This window comes from Xenia sp. Carnegie-2017, unplaced genomic scaffold, assembly GCF_021976095.1.
Source record: "Xenia sp. Carnegie-2017 unplaced genomic scaffold, XeniaSp_v1 HiC_scaffold_20, whole genome shotgun sequence".
In the NCBI taxonomy this organism is placed as follows: Eukaryota; Metazoa; Cnidaria; class Anthozoa; order Malacalcyonacea; family Xeniidae; genus Xenia; species Xenia sp. Carnegie-2017.
In genome coordinates, this window is record NW_025813483.1 from 9,800,409 (window position 1) to 9,818,982 (window position 18,574).

At 34.7% G+C, this 18,574-nt stretch overlaps 1 protein-coding gene and 1 long non-coding RNA gene across 2 annotated transcripts; one reads left to right on the plus strand and one right to left on the minus strand.

Annotated features, from left to right (window-relative positions):
• The first annotated feature begins 3,592 nt into the window (after positions 1-3,592).
• Positions 3,593-4,367, plus strand: LOC124442432. The gene is made up of 2 exons (XR_006947244.1): positions 3,593-3,678; positions 4,071-4,367. It is a non-coding gene; the product is annotated as an uncharacterized LOC124442432 (long non-coding RNA).
• On the minus strand, positions 3,957-10,872 carry LOC124442431 (NFX1-type zinc finger-containing protein 1-like). The gene is made up of 3 exons (XM_046992929.1): positions 10,668-10,872; positions 9,662-10,450; positions 3,957-8,490 (listed from the first exon to the last, which is right to left on the minus strand). The coding sequence occupies exons 1-3, from the start codon at positions 10,843-10,845 to the stop codon at positions 4,442-4,444; spliced, it is 5,016 nt and encodes a 1,671-aa protein (XP_046848885.1). The 5' UTR covers positions 10,846-10,872; the 3' UTR covers positions 3,957-4,441.
• Positions 10,873-18,574: the final 7,702 nt, after the last annotated feature.

The following is an 18,574-nucleotide window of genomic DNA, read 5'->3' on the forward strand; positions in this document are numbered from 1 at the left end:
GTAGATCAATTTAAATTGCGAGTTGTTTATAACATGCGTAATCTTCCTTTTCCTTGGATAATTATGCTTTCACTTGTAACTTTCCTTTATTATCTCTCAATTCTTGTTTTGTCTTGCATTTCTAGCAATGCCATATGTCTGTTAACTGTACGAAAGGATATATTGTGAAGCATTTGACATCATGTTATATTGTTTGTGGTCGGAAAATGTGTCTAGAAAAGCAACCTTTGATCTATAGACTATATCAACTTTCAACTCAGCTTTTTTTAGTACAAATGTTCCCAGAAAAGAAACCATTCTGCACATGTATCAACTTTCAATAGGGTTTTATAAATAGTAATGATTTTGAGGAACGTAAAAGCCACGTATAAGCTATTTTGCATCTGACATTTTCATAAATATATGTTGTCTTAATGCTATCGCGATGACAAATATTGGCACCAAAATTCTTCTTGTAAACGGTGCTTATTTGTTGAGGAAATGCAAAGTGATTGTTATTTTTAGTGATATTTTAAAATGCCATGTGGCCGTCGGTAATTTGGTTGGAAAAAAGCTTAACAGCTTTTGGTCTAAATTTAACCTTTTAAGGGCTAAATACCTATCGTTAATTAGGAGTAATTTTCGGACAAACACTTTGGCTGTGTTTCAATTTTCAAATGGAGAAAATGCAATGCAATGAACATCGTGCATATTTTTAAACCAAACGATTATATAACTTTTAATCTCGGTCAGATAAATGGTGCTTATTGCTCTTATCATCAGTGGAACTTAGTTATTTATTCCGTTTCAAAAAACATTATCGTGCCTGCGATATTAGCGTATTTGTATTAATAAAAAGACAAACTATGTTTGAAACATAAAAATTTGCCATTGCCAAGTTTTCTACGGCAAAGTTTTGGAAATTTTCTTCGAATTTTTGTCTTGTGAATTGCATGCGATATAGGTAAACGTTGAGATACATTGAGCTTTACAATTTCCCCCCACTTGGGACTCGTCAAATTTTAGTAAGAATTACTATATTCGACAAAGATCTTGTGCCTATTCTTAACATAATACATGCAGATAATTATAGTGCAATTTTATGCGCTGTAGATATTTTTGGTAAACCGCGGTGAAAATGGTCTTTGTATGTGATCAGCTTTTAAATGACGTGGTAATTTAGTTTCGTTTTATTATGTTCAGTAGTTTCAACTATCGTTTACTAATAGTATGGATATTTCTGAATGTTTTAACGATATTTCTATAATGTTTTATAAGCTACACAGATGTATATTTAGATCAAATGATTGGAACTTGTTTTATATAGAATAGAAGCAGGAAACAATTGAAAGTAGAATACATGTTGCTAAAGAATTAATGGGGCAAAGACTCATTCGCTTTTTTATTTCGATTCATCATGAAGTAGGAAAATTGATGAGTAGATGTTGTTTGGACCCAATAAAACGTTTACTCGTGATAAATTAATAAGGTCGAAAATGTTTGAAACTATTATATGGTTAATGATTTGCTTGCGCACTGCATAAATAACATTTTATTTTTAGTCATACTATCTATCTCAATAATGTATTTGTGTTGTTGAGCAGTATGGCTATATGAAGTCCATCTACTTATGCCTACTCAACTCTCATACCAGGAAAGTACGACAATAGGAATTTAGGATACAACGATTGGAAGATACAAAGTCGTTGGACTGTAGTTCTCATTTCATTGCTATATATAAACTTTGTTGATTGCAAAAAAAATGCAAAGCTTTTCAATTAAATCCTCCCACCAGGAACAAAATTCATTGGAGCATTTTACAGCACGTGCACGTATATAGTCTTTGTCTTGTTACCTAGACGACCTGCGACTCAATTATCTCACTGGCGGCGAGGTATATGTTCTATTTTGATCGCTTCAACAACCAGACGCATAGTCTATCGTAAATGGTACAACATGCTGTTTTCTTACAATGCTCTTTTAATGTCTTTCCGTTACATTGATAAGGGAAAACGCATATTGCATTCAGAGATTGCCTTTCGTTGAAAGATGTTGGTGACCCTACAGAGCTATGCTATTTATTTCAATAAAATGTGTCATGTAGCAAAAATATAGCTTCTTATATACAGTACTCGTATGATTTTAGTAGGGTGTTGGCCATGTTGCTACCCACTAAAGTGTCGCTCGTACAGTTCGTTGACGTTTTTGGACAACGTTAAGGGATTGCCCAAAAACTCAATTAACATGTATATTCATTCACCGCATTAGAATGGATTTCCATGTATTGGTTTGGATATTCGTCGTTTTTATATGAATATCCATGCATTTGTGTCGTATTAAAAATAAGCGTTGCGTTTTAAATATTCGTAGCTGGCTGTGACCGAGGTTGTGACTGTCGTGAATTTTAAATGATGATTAGAGTAATGTATCATTAATTATGTATTATTACCATTACCCTTGAATGACTTGCACTTAAGAAAAAGTTCAGTAGAGTGATATAAATAACCACGCTTTTCACGAAATGTCTATTTTATTCGTGCTTCTAAATGACAAAATGTATATTTCCAGTCAATTAATAATCATTCTTCAAAAGTGTTGTCCGATAAACGCATTTCATCTGGGTTGTTTTTTTGTCAACATGGGGGAGAAATATTACATACATTTTTGCGTCCATATTTCATCGCTAAACGTTGTATGTGTTAACTTTATTGCTTTAAGGATCATCGAAGCTGTGTTTTCATCACTGGATTTTGAAATAGATTCATCAATTATCACATATTTTCTTTTGAACTAAATAATCGACGAATTATAGTTTCCCGGGCTTCATTTATAGTATATGTTGTTACACTGTTTAACTCGTCAAACGTAAATGCAATAATTTTTTTTATTTACTTTTTATCGTTTTCAACCTTAAGGCAATGTATGGACTAGTGACAGCAAGTAGCGGATCTAGTGCACGTCAAAATCAACTATAGCAGCTTAATTTTAAATCCTAAACACCTTCGTGACGACGCTGTTGGTTGGTCGTGATTCTCGTGAATTTCCAAATCATGAAATGTCGATCAACTGAATTGCATGGTTTTAAAGTATTTGGAAGTACAATCCCATCCAAAAATGAGCGTTTATAATTTTCATCGACAGAACCACCGGTGACTTTGCTGTGTGCTATTCCTGACTACAAAGCAGCAAGGTCAGGGGCGTGCATGCAAAACACTAGGGGGTGTTATACTTTCTGGAATCGACTTTAGTTGTGTTTTCGTTTGATGCAATAGCCCACACTTTTAACCGGACCTGATTATTTCGTTCTTTATCAGGTCCTGCACCATCTTTTATGCATATTCATATATATTTAGTCGCGCAACACCCACATACTCCCTAAAGTGGCGCGCCCAACCCTTAAAGAGGTCAATTGTTGATTAAAAAACTGCCCCATAGAAGTAGTGAATTATAAATGTGATGATGCAATATTTTTTTAAACTCTCAAAAAAATTTCTTACCATTACATTTGCTGCATGCATTATTTTTTATGATGTACTATGAAATTTATGGTTCAATTTGGGCTTACTCGTTATCACTCACCAGAAAATTGAAAACGAGTCATTTTATATATAGAGGAGAGAACTCGATGAACGTTATAGTGTTGGGTTTACGTGCGAGTATCAGCCAAGTTGTGGAAGAAGAGAGAGAAGCTTTTAAAAGGTGAGCGGATATCTAAAGCAATTGATAAATTAAAGTTTTATGTTGAGAATTGTGTTGTGAAAGGGCTGAGCGTTTTCAAACAATTCCTATGGTTTTTGTAATTTTCACGATGATGTTGATATATCAACATAGAATTATAAATACCAAGAATCCTAAAGCAGAAAATGATTGGTTTTCTTTCGACTAGTGCTTCTCCTAATAATTAGTGTCGGAAACACATGCTTCTAATAACATTTGCCATCTACAACTGGCAAATGTCATAAAAATAAAAGGCTAAATTTAAGGCTAAAAGGATAAATTTAAGGTTTACATTGGCACAACTCTCACAAATTTGGAAATTATGCATCATATAAAAACATTTACAACTGGTTCACTAATTTTATAAATTTCAGCATTCCTTCCTCAGCAGCACGTAAGATGACACTGACTATAATGCATGCCGTGAATTATTGGATCTATCTGAATGTAGTGCGGACGACGAAAAATGCTGCTAAATTATTTTATGTTTCTTTTCTTCGGGAACGGTGATAATATTGTAGTTGTATTATTTAATGTAAGAAGTAGCTGAGCAAATGTCTTACGGCTTTTTTGTTGTTTCATGGATGGAAAATGGGCATTACCAAGGGTTTTACATTCTTTCTCTCCAAGATCAATCGATTTTTTATCTTTAGTAAATTTTCCAAATCATGGATTTAGTTTTCGTGTTCATTGATGATTGTTTCTTTGCATAAGGTTTATTTTAACCGTAAAAATATTTTGTCATTTAACGATGGATGACAAAGTAAGGTAAAATTTGGTCAGAATTTTCAATGATGATTATTTTTCCACTGATATTTGAGGAAGCAGAAGCATCAACACTTGCACAACGAAGACCGAGACGTTGCCTGACAACTTTCTTTGAATTAAAACCACATGGTATATTAGCGGAGCTAGAATCTATGAATTCCTTTCCAGGAAGAATTCGACATAGCAATAACCCATCGCCATAATGAATACTGACTTCAGGGAACTCAGAGAAATAATTTCCATAACCATACATCTGTCTTTGTGCAAAACCTAACTGAAGATTATTCTGGAGAATACTGTCGATGTTTTTCTTATCTGTTCCATGATATGCGAGAATTTCTTTATCTGGAATACCTTCATCACGAAATTTCGTCTTTGTTGCTTCAAACTTGTTTTCAAGATCCTTATTTATGACAATATCAATGGCAGTGATATTTACATTCTTTAAACTGCTGTTGGCAGACATTCGTCTAAAGTGAGATTCAGCAAAATGGTAATGCATCTCAAACGGATCTTGAAAATTTTTCTCTCTACTCGGATACATCCTTTTTTTGCTGAACGACTCTGTGGTATAGATTGAGGGAGATGGAGGTAAAACGTTTTTGCTGTTAGAGAATTGAACGATGTATTGCGGAAGAGCTTGATCTGGATCAAAAATCACAAATTCGTCATTTATCACAGCTGTTCCACGTGGGGCGTACACGGAGTCACAGTTTTGGGATCTTAGTTTTTTCTTGTTTAATGTATAATCCGCCTCTTTCACTGTCAATGTTTTTCCAAGCATGATCTGACACAGGAGCAACGTCTGATGACCTTTTGTGTAGATTTCCTGGGCACTTTTCGAAGAATCTGTGGAGAAATAGATTCCTTCACCAAACATTCCAGGCTTATTTGGTGGTTTGAGTTTGGCTGGGGGCATTTTGAAACCTTCACGAATGATACTTCGTAAATCTTTTGTGGACGTATCATAAACTTTTGTGTCAATGTAGTCACCAAATGCCTTGGATTTAGCTGCTTCGAAATTTTTTTCTAGTACAAGATTTGTGATTTTATCGATTTTTGTAATTCTTGGAAACCAGTTGAAACAAGGTTGAAGAAATTTAAGCACTTGATCTTTCACTTTCTGATACTCTGCAGCTGTAGGACCACTGTCGCGTAATTCATCTCTTGAAAACTTAGGAATGTCTGCTTTGTTAATTTTCCCCTCAAGTTCATTAACACGCATCTTTGCTGCAGCTCGAAATTCCTTCATCTTTTTGCAAAATAATCTATGACAATGCTTACACTCACCTTTCTCGCAATCTTCCCCGCAAACATTTTCACAAGGATGACCACATTTACGTAACCTGCCACAAGGTTTAACAGGGCATATTACTTCCTTGTCATTTTGACAGCATTCCTTCTGGATTTCGTGGCCATATTTGCATGTAAACGGTGTCTTGTAGCGACATTTCCAAGTTATTGGTTCGGAACATTTTTTTTTCTTTGGTGATGGATGACCACAGTCTGGAAAGACGTAATCAATCTTTACATCACATGTATCGTGTCCATGATGTTCTCCGCACTTTTTCTGGCATTGATGGACTCCACACGAATTCATTTCTTTACAAGGATGTAGACATTTGATAAGGTTAATATCTACATGGCATTTTTTCTCGATCGTGTGACCACATGTGGGAAATGTAGCCGTTACCATTACTTTGCATTTCAATTCATTTTTATTTTGTGAGCATTTCTTCTCAATATTATGACCACAATCAAGCTGAACTGTTTCTATGGTTTGACAGTGTAACTGGGTGATGCTTGTTGCGCATTTTCGCGTTACATCATGGCCACAACCCGGAAATTTGTCATCAACCAACACTGGGCATTCATAATGGTTGTGTCTTGGAAAACAAGACAACCTACATGGATGCTGGTCACAATGAGGATAGTAATCACCGCATCTTTGTTGGCACAGTAACTTTGGCTTTGCAATCAATGCACGGATGCTATCACCATCCTTTGCAAAATACTTGGAAGTACTGTGTTTGACACACTGCAGTGGTATTTCATTCCCTAAACATCCTTGGTCTTCTAAGGATGAAACAAGCGAAGACCAGCAAGAATCCTTCGCTCCACGTAGTGTATCTGAATTTCCCACAAAGTACATGCCACATTTTGCTCTCGATTGAGCAACGCAACGACGATTGATCTTTTTGAGGAACCCAATCTTGTTTTCATCGTTAGAACGAACCAACGAGATTATAACGTATTTGTTTTGGTCGCCTTGGTACATGTCGATCGTTTGTACTTGCATAAAGTTATCACGATCTTCTTTGTTGTATTGATTGATTTTTATATTTTCAGCTTTGATTAGTTGTCGAAGTAGTTTAGTTTGACCTAAGTATGCTGCAAGCACCGTTATGTGTTCCGGCTGTATACCGTTACATAACAAATATTTAATAAGTTGTATGATTCGTTCAGCTTCTTTGGGGTTTTTGTAAGTTCTATCTTTAATTTCAGGATCATTGTGAGACCAAAAAAACATGGATTTCTCAATACACTTTGGCGGCTCGTTCTGTGACACCAAAGGAAGATTATCTTTAAGATATGGATAAATATCTTTGAGCAATGCTGAAAACTCGGGACGCATTCGGTTTTGCTTTACAAGTGATTTGTATGGGAAACCAGATTTTATCAATCTTTCCATCATGGAGATATCAAATTGAAATGTTTTACACAGCTTATATGTGTCGACCTGTGGTCTGAGCTGTTTATGATCTCCAATCAGAATGAGATGTTGAATGGATGGCGTGAGCGCTGCGAGCAAACTGGGCTCGAGTATTTCAGCAGCTTCTTCCACGATCACGATACTCGGATCAATTTGGTGAAGTAGGTCATGATTAATAGATGCTCCTGTGATGGTTACACCAATGATCTTTTTCTTTGACAGGTGCATGACTTTCTCCGTAATTTCTAACTCTTCTTTTTGACTTTTCAGTGTCTGTAACCGATTAACTAAATCATTTAATTCCTGCGACATACTACTCGTTTTATCATTCATGATGGCGTAAAGGAACTGCAATTTTTGAAACTCGTTCAAACTCCATATATTTTGCACGGAGCGTATTTGAGAACTCACAACCATATTAGGAGGGTAGTCAGATATGCTAAGCAATACATCGTTTCTATTTTCTTTATTCTTAAAATCAAATAGAATTAGGTTTTTGGAATCTATCTGTTTAGCTGCTGCCTCTATTCTAGTTTCTGTGAGCTGTTTTACATAATCTTCGTCACCGCTGTCTTCTTCATTTGTCACGTCTTCAGTTTGCTGCGTTTCTTCACTGTTTCTATTTTCTGCATCGATCTGTATTATAAACTCTGACTGAAACTGCTTCATACGTTGTAGCTCCTTTCTACTTGGTAACAAACAATCCAAGACTTTTTGAAAAGCATAGACACAGTAGTAACTAACGACATCCTTCTGTGATAAACTGCAACGTAATCCCTTTTGAATGCATTCTTTGATGGAGCCATATTGCATCACCGCTTTTTGTAATTGTAACTCCATCCACCTTTTATCGACGATCTTTTTCGCAGAGTTTTTCCAAACCAATCCACTTTGTCCCCATGGAGCGTTTGCGATAAATGATTTCAGTTGCTCTTCCTCCATCTCATCGACGAGACTACTTTGCGTGAGGTACGAGCTTCGCTCCAGCTCTTTTGAAATTCTCTCAATTTTTTCTTCAGTGTTGTTTATTTCGCATAAAATGTTGTAAATCTCAGCGCTGGTAGCTTTGTCGTATTTAAATTTTTTCCGAAGATTGTTTAAGTTACAAGACTCCAATCGAGGTTCTTTCGATCGACTTCCAATCCTTACCATATCATCTAAGTCACAAAAATCTAACATGTTTTTGAGAAACTCGTCAAGAGCGTGGTTCTTGTACGTCAACAGTAAAATTGGTTTCTCCAATTTTGGAGACAGTGATAGCAACAACTGAACTATTTTCAAACCAATGAACGTTTTACCACAGCCAGGTGGACCTAATGAATATAACAAGTTTTGGAATGACTGGCTTGTGGAAGTATAATTTGTATATGTAATAGCATGGTTTCGAGTGCAATTTGGCGAGTGAGTTTTTCAAAGACTATCAAAAATTGCCAGCAAGCTGTTATCGACCGGCTCGTATTTTTCAAGTAGTGCATACATAATTAGTTTCTTTGTACGTAATTGTATGCAACATAGTATAATATTAATTTAATATTTGACTTGCATGCATTTATATAATACAATTTATTAGTGTATTGAATTTTGGAAATACTATAAGTAAACGGCTTCTTGAAAAACAAGTGCCTATGAGTCCTGAAGAGTTACCGTTTTTAAATATTTTTAATAATAATAAAATAATAATAATAATAAATCTCACGTCATTTTGAATTTTGTGTTTTTAAATACCATTTTTTAGCCGCAGTCTTTATATAAACTTTTTCCTTCAGTAGAAGAAAAAGTTGCAAATTTGGTTTTTTCAATATTTACAAAACAAGTCAATATTAGTACCGCCACAAGAACGAATGTCCTACACTTACACCTCAGGTAATATCTTCTTTGTCATGTGAATAACGTTTAAGCGAGTTTTTTCTCTAGGGTTACTGAGACACGCTATGATTTACCTAAAAACATCGGCAAGCTAGCTAAGTCTAATATTAAGAGTCTAAAATCTCAGTCATATTGCATTTGTCATCTTTTGCTTAGTCATGAAACTAAAACCTTGTTTCCATTTTGACACGAAGAGTTGTTTGATTTTTCCAATTTTCCTGAATTTTTGGGCATGTAAACTTTATACCGAAAATGAAGCTTGTATCAACAAAAGCTGGAGTTTAATAAGCAGAAGCCGGAGTTTTTTTAAATGCTGGAGCAGGAGGTGACCCCCCCCAGAGTTTGCATAGCACTGATATAAATATTTTATTTTTGTACTGCCTTCTTGTTTTATAGTCCCTGTAGGTCATTTTTGCCAGTCTTTTTAAAGTTTCTTTTAATTTGATTCTTGTAAATGTTACCAAATGGTCTATGTATTCATGTTTCAAAACAATGTAATTTATAACATTTAAACATTTGTCACTTTAGGCAAGAAGTAATGTGGACTTGACCATATTTGGTTTACTGTGTTCATATGTTGTATATTGATGCATAAAGCTACAAAAACCTCTTCCTCACCTTGAATAACTCCAATTCTGTTCTTCAACGCTTGCACCAACGCTCTTCTTTGACTATTTTCCAAAGATGTATTTTTACTTTTTTTAAAAGTTTTTAAGAAATTTTTGACTAACATGCGTCCTTCTAGACTTTCCTCTGAACCATGTGTAATTTCATCGTTGTCATAATTAGTTTTCTTTGGAGATTCATTCGAATAAATGTTTTCTGAGTCATTCTCCTCGCTTAAATACTGTGGACGTATCTCTGCGTCACTATCACCATCGTCGTAATCCCTATTCACTGATGATTCATTCCAATAAATGTCGTAGGAGTCATCTTCTAAGATACTCTCCTCAAAGAGCGCCGATTTTGAAAATGTTCCATCGCTTGTATACTCTGTAAGTATTTCAGAGCCATTGTCATCACTATTCTCTGATGATTCATTCGAATAATTGACGTCTGAGTCATTGTCAATAGGATTCTTCCAAGAAGGCGTAAATTTGGAACATGTCTCCTTGATCAAATACTCCGAAGGTATGTCTGAGCCATCGTCATCATCATCATCACTATTCTCTGACGATTCATTGGAATAAAATCCTTCCGAGTCATCGTCCAGATTGGAAGTCTCCCGGAAAACTACCGACGTATCGAATGTCGCCTTTCTTAAATACTGTGGAAGTTTTTTTGAAGCTTTTGTGTACACGATCTCTTTTTGCAAAGGAAAGCTCTCCATGTCGAATTCTTTCAGACTTTTTAAAATTGGACTCAAGGAACGATAATATGTTGGAGATTCCACCATAATAGCCAAACCTGTAATTTTTAAGTGTTGCGTTCTTTCAATGATGTCATAACCATGATGTTATGATTGTTATTGAAATTAATTGGACAAAAATTACTAGAATTTTCTAATCAACTCATAACTTTATCTACGGTCATTGCATAAGATGTAAGAAATATTCAAGGTTAACAATATCCATTAGATAAAACAGGATTAATAACATTGACATTTAAAAGACGAAATTCATACCTGCTTGTGTATGAAGCGAGCTTACGATTTCACTTATACTCTTACGATTCTCATCTAACAAGTCTAGCAGGATGATCTGATTTTCATTTAGCAGATCTGTATCCCTTGTGGAAACAGTTGTCCATATGACGTCATCAAACTTCCTGTTTAGTGAGATGCACACCAGGTTGCCATACATAAGTTGGGGGGAAGCTTCCCATTTTTTTCACTTTTTTGGTTGGTGTAAAGTGAATTGCCAGAGAGAACCGACCATTCTGAAGTGCAAAACCAGCTAGATGAAGATTATAGTAAAGATTCATATCTCGAAGATCAAGTGTGGACGATTTTAGATCTTTGATACCATGTTGTATTGCAGAGAAGGCTTCTGCGCGAATCAATCGAAAATACGTATTCATATATTGCTCAGGATTGTCGTAAGGAGTGTTCAGCCTCACTGGTGTCAGGTTTTTGTCTATCTCTATCAAATTACCGTGAAGTTCTTCTTCACTTGGTATCAAGGGTAAATCCAACCAGATGCATCCGTTCATAACGAAGCCATAATTCTCTCGACAATTCAATGACAACAGAGTGTATAAGAAATTTTGTGTTGTTGTACTTCGTATTTTTTTATTTAAAGCATTCACGGTTGGTAGAAGGAAGTGAGTCACAGTTGGGACATGACGGATGGTATCAAGGCAAATATCGCGCAAGAGTTGTGCAGAAAAAAAAATATTTTCTTCTACCATGTGGAATTTGTCGTTTTTAGTGTACTTGCAAGATAGGATGATTTTAGGAATGCTCAATAAATGCTCATCTTCGGTGTCTTGAAAAACTATACCACGTGTTATGTTCTTTATTGCCTCTTCTTGTAAAGATTTGTAAGCCTTTCCATGCTGAAGAAGCAACTGTATAAGTTCTAATAATGCTTCAATATACGACATGTTTGCTGATCCATCGCCTGTTAAAGATGATAATAAGCTATGCAGCGATACATTTAACTACCTCAGAAAACGTAGGTTTAACAAATGGGGACTGTTTGAGATGAAAATTGTTGTTTGTAAATAAATGAATGTCAACTTATGGCAAATTCTAAATTTGAGTTTAAATTTTCGCTTTCTACAAGCGGCTAGTTTAATTGCATGCAAATATTTATACACTTTATATTGGTGGTATGGCGCATGCGATCTCCTGTTCACTTTTACCAGCTCATCTCGCGTCTCCTGAATTTATTACCCTAATTTGACGATTTGAGTAAAAGGAGGAAAATGCTGATTAAGCAATTACAAAAGAAAATCATCGTAAAATTATGAAAATAACACGCAAAGGTTTTAGTTTTGGTATGCTTGAACTGTTTGACTCTAAAAGTTTTGCTTTCAAACTCGCTATAACTCAATGATTATTGGTCGTACGTATAGAACACTTACTAACCTGGCCCATCTTCAAAGACAGGGGACCCGAGGTATTTCCACATGGATTTGCAAGGCAAAACTTGGGTCAAAATTGTTTTACACTTTGTGCTATTCAAGTCCATGTTCAATCTCCGCACGTACTTGATCACGTCCTTTTGAAATCTTAGTGAGTATTGACACACGCGTACTTTAATCGCCATTGGTCTGGACTTGTCTCTATCTCCAAGTATAAATTCCAGAATGTCTCCTTCAGCAACTGGTAGAATTTCTTTCGAAATGTAGTTTGGATACAAAAAGACATCTTTTGTTTTTTCATAGCCATCTGGAAGCTCAGAAAACGGTTTGACAAACCATGCTGTTTCTTTTCTAATGGGACACAGTCTACCTCTTAGCCATTGCGTCGTTTCTTGAGCTTTGAGTTGTATCGTCTTATTTTTTTTCCAATGCGTGTTCATAGCTGTGTCTGGGCAGTTAAGTTATAATGGAGTTCCTGGATGAAGAAAAGATTGAATTGATTTTTTATTGAAATGTTATGATGAATTGTTGTTGAAGCTAAAGCTTTGCTAAATGTTTTGATGCATTTTCTATAGAAAAATAGCTTACGGGGTACATAGTGCAAAGGTATAGGCACAGAAAGAGGAAAGAACGTATACAAATTATTTAACTGCAAACTCTGTACAACGGCAAGTATTCTCTTTTAAATTACGTTGTATCCATGGACAAACAAAACAACAACATGACTAGTTGTTCGCAGATCATAACTTTAAAAAATAAATTGTAATGAAAGACCCTTTATCGATTATATCGATACTGACAGATTGAAATACTGACAGATCCTAACCAATGCGTCGTTTCTGGAACTTTGAGTTGTATTGTTTTAAATTTTTTCTTATTCAGGTTTTTCTCAAAGGTATATTTTCTCTTCATGGCTTGAAGTCTGGAAATCTATCTTTTTATTAACTTCCCGAGTAAAAGAAATTAAATTGATTGTTAATGAAACTTATGATAACCTGTTGTGTAAAGACAAAGCCTCTGTAAACGTTTTCTTGTTTTCTCAGCTATAAATGCAATCACGAAATCAAGTGTACAAAATAATTGATTGCGACTCCTTAAAAAATTACTCTGTAAAATTGTATCTAATGTATAATTTTACTACATTGAAAGACCCTGTGTAATTACATCGATTGTATTAAGTGATTTATTTGTGTGTAGAAATCGGTAACGAGAAGACTTTTAGGTAAAAAGTAAGTCGAGGTGGTACTTGGGCGAAGCATTTGAACTTTAGTGCACTACCACGGAATATATTTCAGCGATGTCAAAATAGCTGTAATAATATAGACTCTTTCGTTCATCTAAAATGTTTTAACAATGACAACATCAACTAATATATCACAATAAGCAACAATATTCATTGCAACATGTACGTATATGCATTTGTATGAATTATACTTTATTTAAAAACGTCTTCCCACTTCTCTACTCTACTGAACGTATGATAAATGTACCTGATGGACTTTGCTGGGCTTAGGCGATTATTTTTTTAGTAAATATCTCATTAAACCGTACAACAATGCCAGAACTGGTGAGAAATGTATTAATTTGTATTTCATTTTCGACGAACTAGCGTCTTTGCATGGAAAGCTTATGTCTTTGATGATTATCTTATGATTAAAATGGTTTAACACTCAACCGGATGTGCCCCCTCCTTCCCACAAGCTTGCAGAAATGTATAGACATTTATCATCGCGATATTTAATCAGGAAGTTTTACGCAAATTTGATCAGAAATTACAGGGAATACTCGGCTCCAGTATCAGCAAAAGACGCCATGGAAATGAAGCCGAAAACGACACTAACACTATTGACATATTCCCATTACTGAATTACGAGCATGTGAAATAAATACAAGCAATTCAATGTTTGCAAAAGGTACATTAATACACAATGGCCGACACTGAGGCTATATTACGTGTTCATGTTGTATGTGGGAAATTTGTCCAACGTTATCTATGAAGCGTTGTATAGATCAGTCCACAAAGCTAAGGAGTGAGATTTTTTGTTTCCAATGCATAAACAATTCAGACGCAACTTTAGAGCAATTGTGACAATCTACTCAATTTATAAATTTTGTTAAAATCGTGGAATATCTACTCAATTTATAAAGTAGCTACAACGCGCATTTGCGATATGTAAACTACATTGATAAACAATTTTTAAGCTAAAGCTATTTCTATATTATTTGAAAACAACAAATATTTACCTTAAAAATCCACGTAGATTGTGTTTGAGAACTTCAGGTTAGTTTTATTGTTTGGTTTTGTTTCTGTGTTTGAAATTTTAGTTTAAGACGTCTGACGTGAATGAAGGCAGACAAATCGTATCAAATTTCAATAGCTTTCTTTCTACGACTTCTCCGATGGGAACACGTGTTGTGTTTTCGTATGTCACGTGGTACAAATGTAAACCTTGCGTATATTGTCGTTGCTCTTTTATATTATCTTACGGCGTCGACTGTTTTGACTTGAAAATCGATTTGTTTATTTTGCAGGATTATAACACAAATATCTTTTTAATTTTGTCATAAATAATCGTGGCTCCCTAAGTGAAGTTAAAACAGTGCAAGCCCGAGATCGAAGGTCGGAGGCTTGCACCTGCTCGAGAGTATGCTCTAAAATGTATTCATGATTGATTTGCAAATTCACTTTGATTGATTGTTTGAGCTCAGACTAATGCGAACACTGCTATAGACCAATCTTTGCACGCGTTTTATTATGTTTATTTTATGAAAAAGCATCAATCAGTTTTTATACAAACAAGGATTATTTCTTCCAGGGCAGATTAATCTCTTGTTTGGCACAAGCCTGTCCAAACACAGTAAACATCTTTTATTTCTTAAAAAATAGTAGATACATAAATCAAAAATAACTTGGAGAGTTGTATTGTGAAAGACCCGGACTAATGTAAAAAAGACATGTCAGGATTGACTTCGGTTACAAGTCAGAAAAGCTGCTGTTCTTTGAAACTTTGCTTGAATCCTTCGTTTTTTTATAAAGACCAAGAGTCAATAAGAACATTGAGGTTGAATTTTCTAGAAAAATAGCACAAAAAAGAACAAGTTAAGGCGCACAAAAATGTACAGCGTAATTTTGATAACTGAAATTATATAACTAACTTTTATACAGTAAAGTTCGTAACAGCCACGGTAATCATACTGTACTATATGAAATTATTTAATAACCATAAGAATTTGAGCAATTTCATTGGTCGAGAACTATGATCTATAAGTGCCAATACGCACGGAATTGACGTCACAGAAATTTGTTGCTTTGAAATTAGAAACGAACGGCGAAATTATTTCAGTATTTACCCGAATTTATCCTTGAATGAGAAAATATTTGCTGGTTCATATAAGAAAAGAGTGTATAGTTCAGCCGATGACCTAGAGATTTTTTCAAAAATCGTACATGTTGAATACCTTGTTTTTGATGAGCTTGATTTCCGCAACTACCGTATGCATTGAATACATCATAAATATCATTTGCCTCGATTTCTTTGTGGACCGTACTGACGTATAAAGTTCACATTTGTATTCAGTTGTGAGGCGGTAACATTTTCAAACAATCTGTATCTCTGTGACATTCTAGCTGCACGAAGTATCGTACTTAATTAAGGCAGTGAGTGTCAAAAATTTGCGGGCGCTTTCTTTTTTACCGCCATTTTCTTGAAATAAACTCGTGCGATGAATGAATAAAATGCCAAATTTTTTAGTCACGCAAGAAAAATATGCCAAAACATCGAAATTCGTGTCAAGGATCATCGAATCTACAATGTTATTGACAAAAGAATTATCTTTTATCTCAAGAAGGTTAGTAAAACACTCTCTGCCTCCACTATTATCATTTTCACATTTTTTTATTGAAAAATGAATTTAGAAGCATGCTATATAGCCTTAAAAAGATATATCGTACTGCAACAAGTAAGATTTGAGATGTTTTTGCGTACGGACAGTTGCGTACGAAAATATCTGACATGAAAATTGTCATTTCGTTTTTGATCGTTCACAGTACTTGTAGTAGATACGAAACAACGTATTTCAAACTTGGCAGAACATAGTTTAAATAATTATGTAGTCAGTTATTGTTTATGTATGTATGTCTTTAAGAAAGAAAGAAGGTGAGAAATCTCATCTGTCTGGATTTTAGTAGTAGAAATAATTAAACGGTCTTGCCCTTTAAATTAGTGTATTATAGCGATGAAAATATAGTTCAAATCGCCGCAAAACAATTAAGTGTTAATACTATTCTGTAAAATATATTAACAGCAAGATTGAGAACTCTATATATTTTATAATTTATAGTACATTTACCGTGTATGAGATGATGAGATAAATAACGCGTAGATAAAACTCTCCGCTGTACATATAATATGCTTTCACAGCTTCACTGTATTTGCATCAGTGAAAGAAACATCTATAAAATTCTCAAAAAAACATATAGGTATACCTGATGGAGTTTCTATATGTTTAAACAACACGTGTATTTTCTGTGTTTAAAAAAGTCGTGTACGCAAGAACTGGCGAGAGGTGGAATAATTAATAATTTGCTTCTCATTTTCCAGGAACTAGGGTTCGCATTCTTTGCATAACGGGGGGAGGCGGTTGAAACCTGATATCGTTATAGGTTTTTTCCATTTGGTATTTAATTGAAGCGTTAACTTTAGTCTGAGCTAAATATGTAATATTTGAGCCTATGGGAGAGGTGTTTAAGTTATATTTCCATTTGATATTTGATTGAAGCATGAATTTTCGTCTGAGCTAAATATGTAATATTTGAGCCTAGGGAAGAGGTGTTTAAGTTATATTTCCATGTGATATTTAATTGAAGCATTAACTTTAGTCTGAGCTAAATATGTAATATTTGAGCCTAGGGGAGAGGTGTTTAAGTTATATTTCCATTTGATATTAGATTCAAGCATTAACTTTAGTCTGAGCTAAACATCTGAAACTTGAGCCTAGGGAAGGTGTGTTTATGTTATACATGTGACGAATTAAATATCCTGAATAAATGAATCAACCATCTAGTTTGGTAGCTATAACAGATATGTGCCCATTATGGTTTAATTATATCGACTTTTTTATTGCTTGCATGCTCTCTTTCTTACACTGCTTTGTTGGCCGTATTCAAACGAATAAATTTTTAGTTTGTAATAGTAACAATATGTCTTAGGTGGAAGGTGAAAATTTATCATAAATATTTGAGTATTTTAACCTAAAAATTTCTTGAGAGGGTAATTTTTGTACATAAGAATGCTGTTTTGATGTCCATCGACGCGTATTTGGAATGCTATTTTCGCTGATTTTTTGTGTGTGACTAACATTCTCAACTCAAACGGCAGTTGTTAATTATTTGCAATCGTGTAACATTAATAATGTGGTGCAAAACGTTTCTAACACAGTAAACCTTATTCTTTTTTTGTTACAGTTAAATCTTATTCGCATAACAAAACTGATTATAAATTGCAATAAAAGAAAAGGAGTCAGGAGAGGCTGTCCGTTTTTAGTTTAACTCTCTACCTACTAAATTCTGTTGTGTTACTTAGCAATTTTCATAAAACCGTTTCATTCTAGCTTTAAAAAATGTCCAAAGTATCTGCTGCAGCAACTTACCAAATATACTTGTTCTAATTATTTAACAATAAATTAATATAGTTAATTTTAAGCTTCGCCCATTTCAGATACTACAAGCAAAATACATGGCACTATTTGCATTTGTTTCTTTACTTACTCATTAACTTACACAATGATAAGCTCTTTTCGCGATGATAGGCCAAAGCACCTTTGGAACATCGCATACGACTGGGCTCTAAAATGAATGATTACCTTAGTGTTGGCGAAACATGTTGTTGTGAATAATCTTGTAAGCCAAGGTAGCTGTAAATAACATATGCCATACGATTCACATTGGAAGTTCGTGTCTGCCAAAGGCTTTGGTTCGTAAATCTTTTGTTTCTCGTTTGAGCCCAATGACTTACTCGTGAAAGGATGAGCACGACTTTCCTGCAGTAAGCCATATCCACTTGTAGACTTCGTTAGACTACTGCACAACAAGGAAGAAAGTTTATGTGCCTCTCTAGCCTTTAACTCCAAGGAGAAATAGCAAGACATCGATTTTTGGTATCTCTCTGTAGTTGGAACTACGTAGGTTCGTTGTTTACGTTTTTTTTCTTCTTTCAAAAGGAAGCGTAATAAACTTGCTTCGATATTCAAGTTGCTTGACGGGAATATTGTCCACGCTTCGAAAGTCATATTTTGATGATGAAAATTACCGAAGAAATCCAATGACCTGCTTTTTGTATCGTTTTCCTTGCATTCATATTAAATTCGCTTACGGATAGTGTCTAGGCAAATTGCAAAGCCAATGATAAATGAAATCAAAAAAGATTGTTTCTGTCTTCTTTAATTTTAATGCTGTTCACCGTTCGTGGTAAAACATGACATGCATTTTGTCACTAGTGAAGAAAA

Excerpts from the sequence above, each read along its gene's own strand:
- LOC124442431 (XM_046992929.1), bottom strand. The coding sequence starts at position 10,845 with ATGTATGGCAACCTGGTGTGCATCTCACTAAACAGGAAGTTTGATGAC. Across the intron at positions 10,451-10,667 it reads CTCGCTTCATACACAAGCAG|GTTTGGCTATTATGGTGGAA; the intron begins GTATGAATTTCG and ends TAAAAATTACAG. Across the intron at positions 8,491-9,661 it reads CAGAATTGGAGTTATTCAAG|GTCCACCTGGCTGTGGTAAA; the intron begins GTGAGGAAGAGG and ends TATATTCATTAG.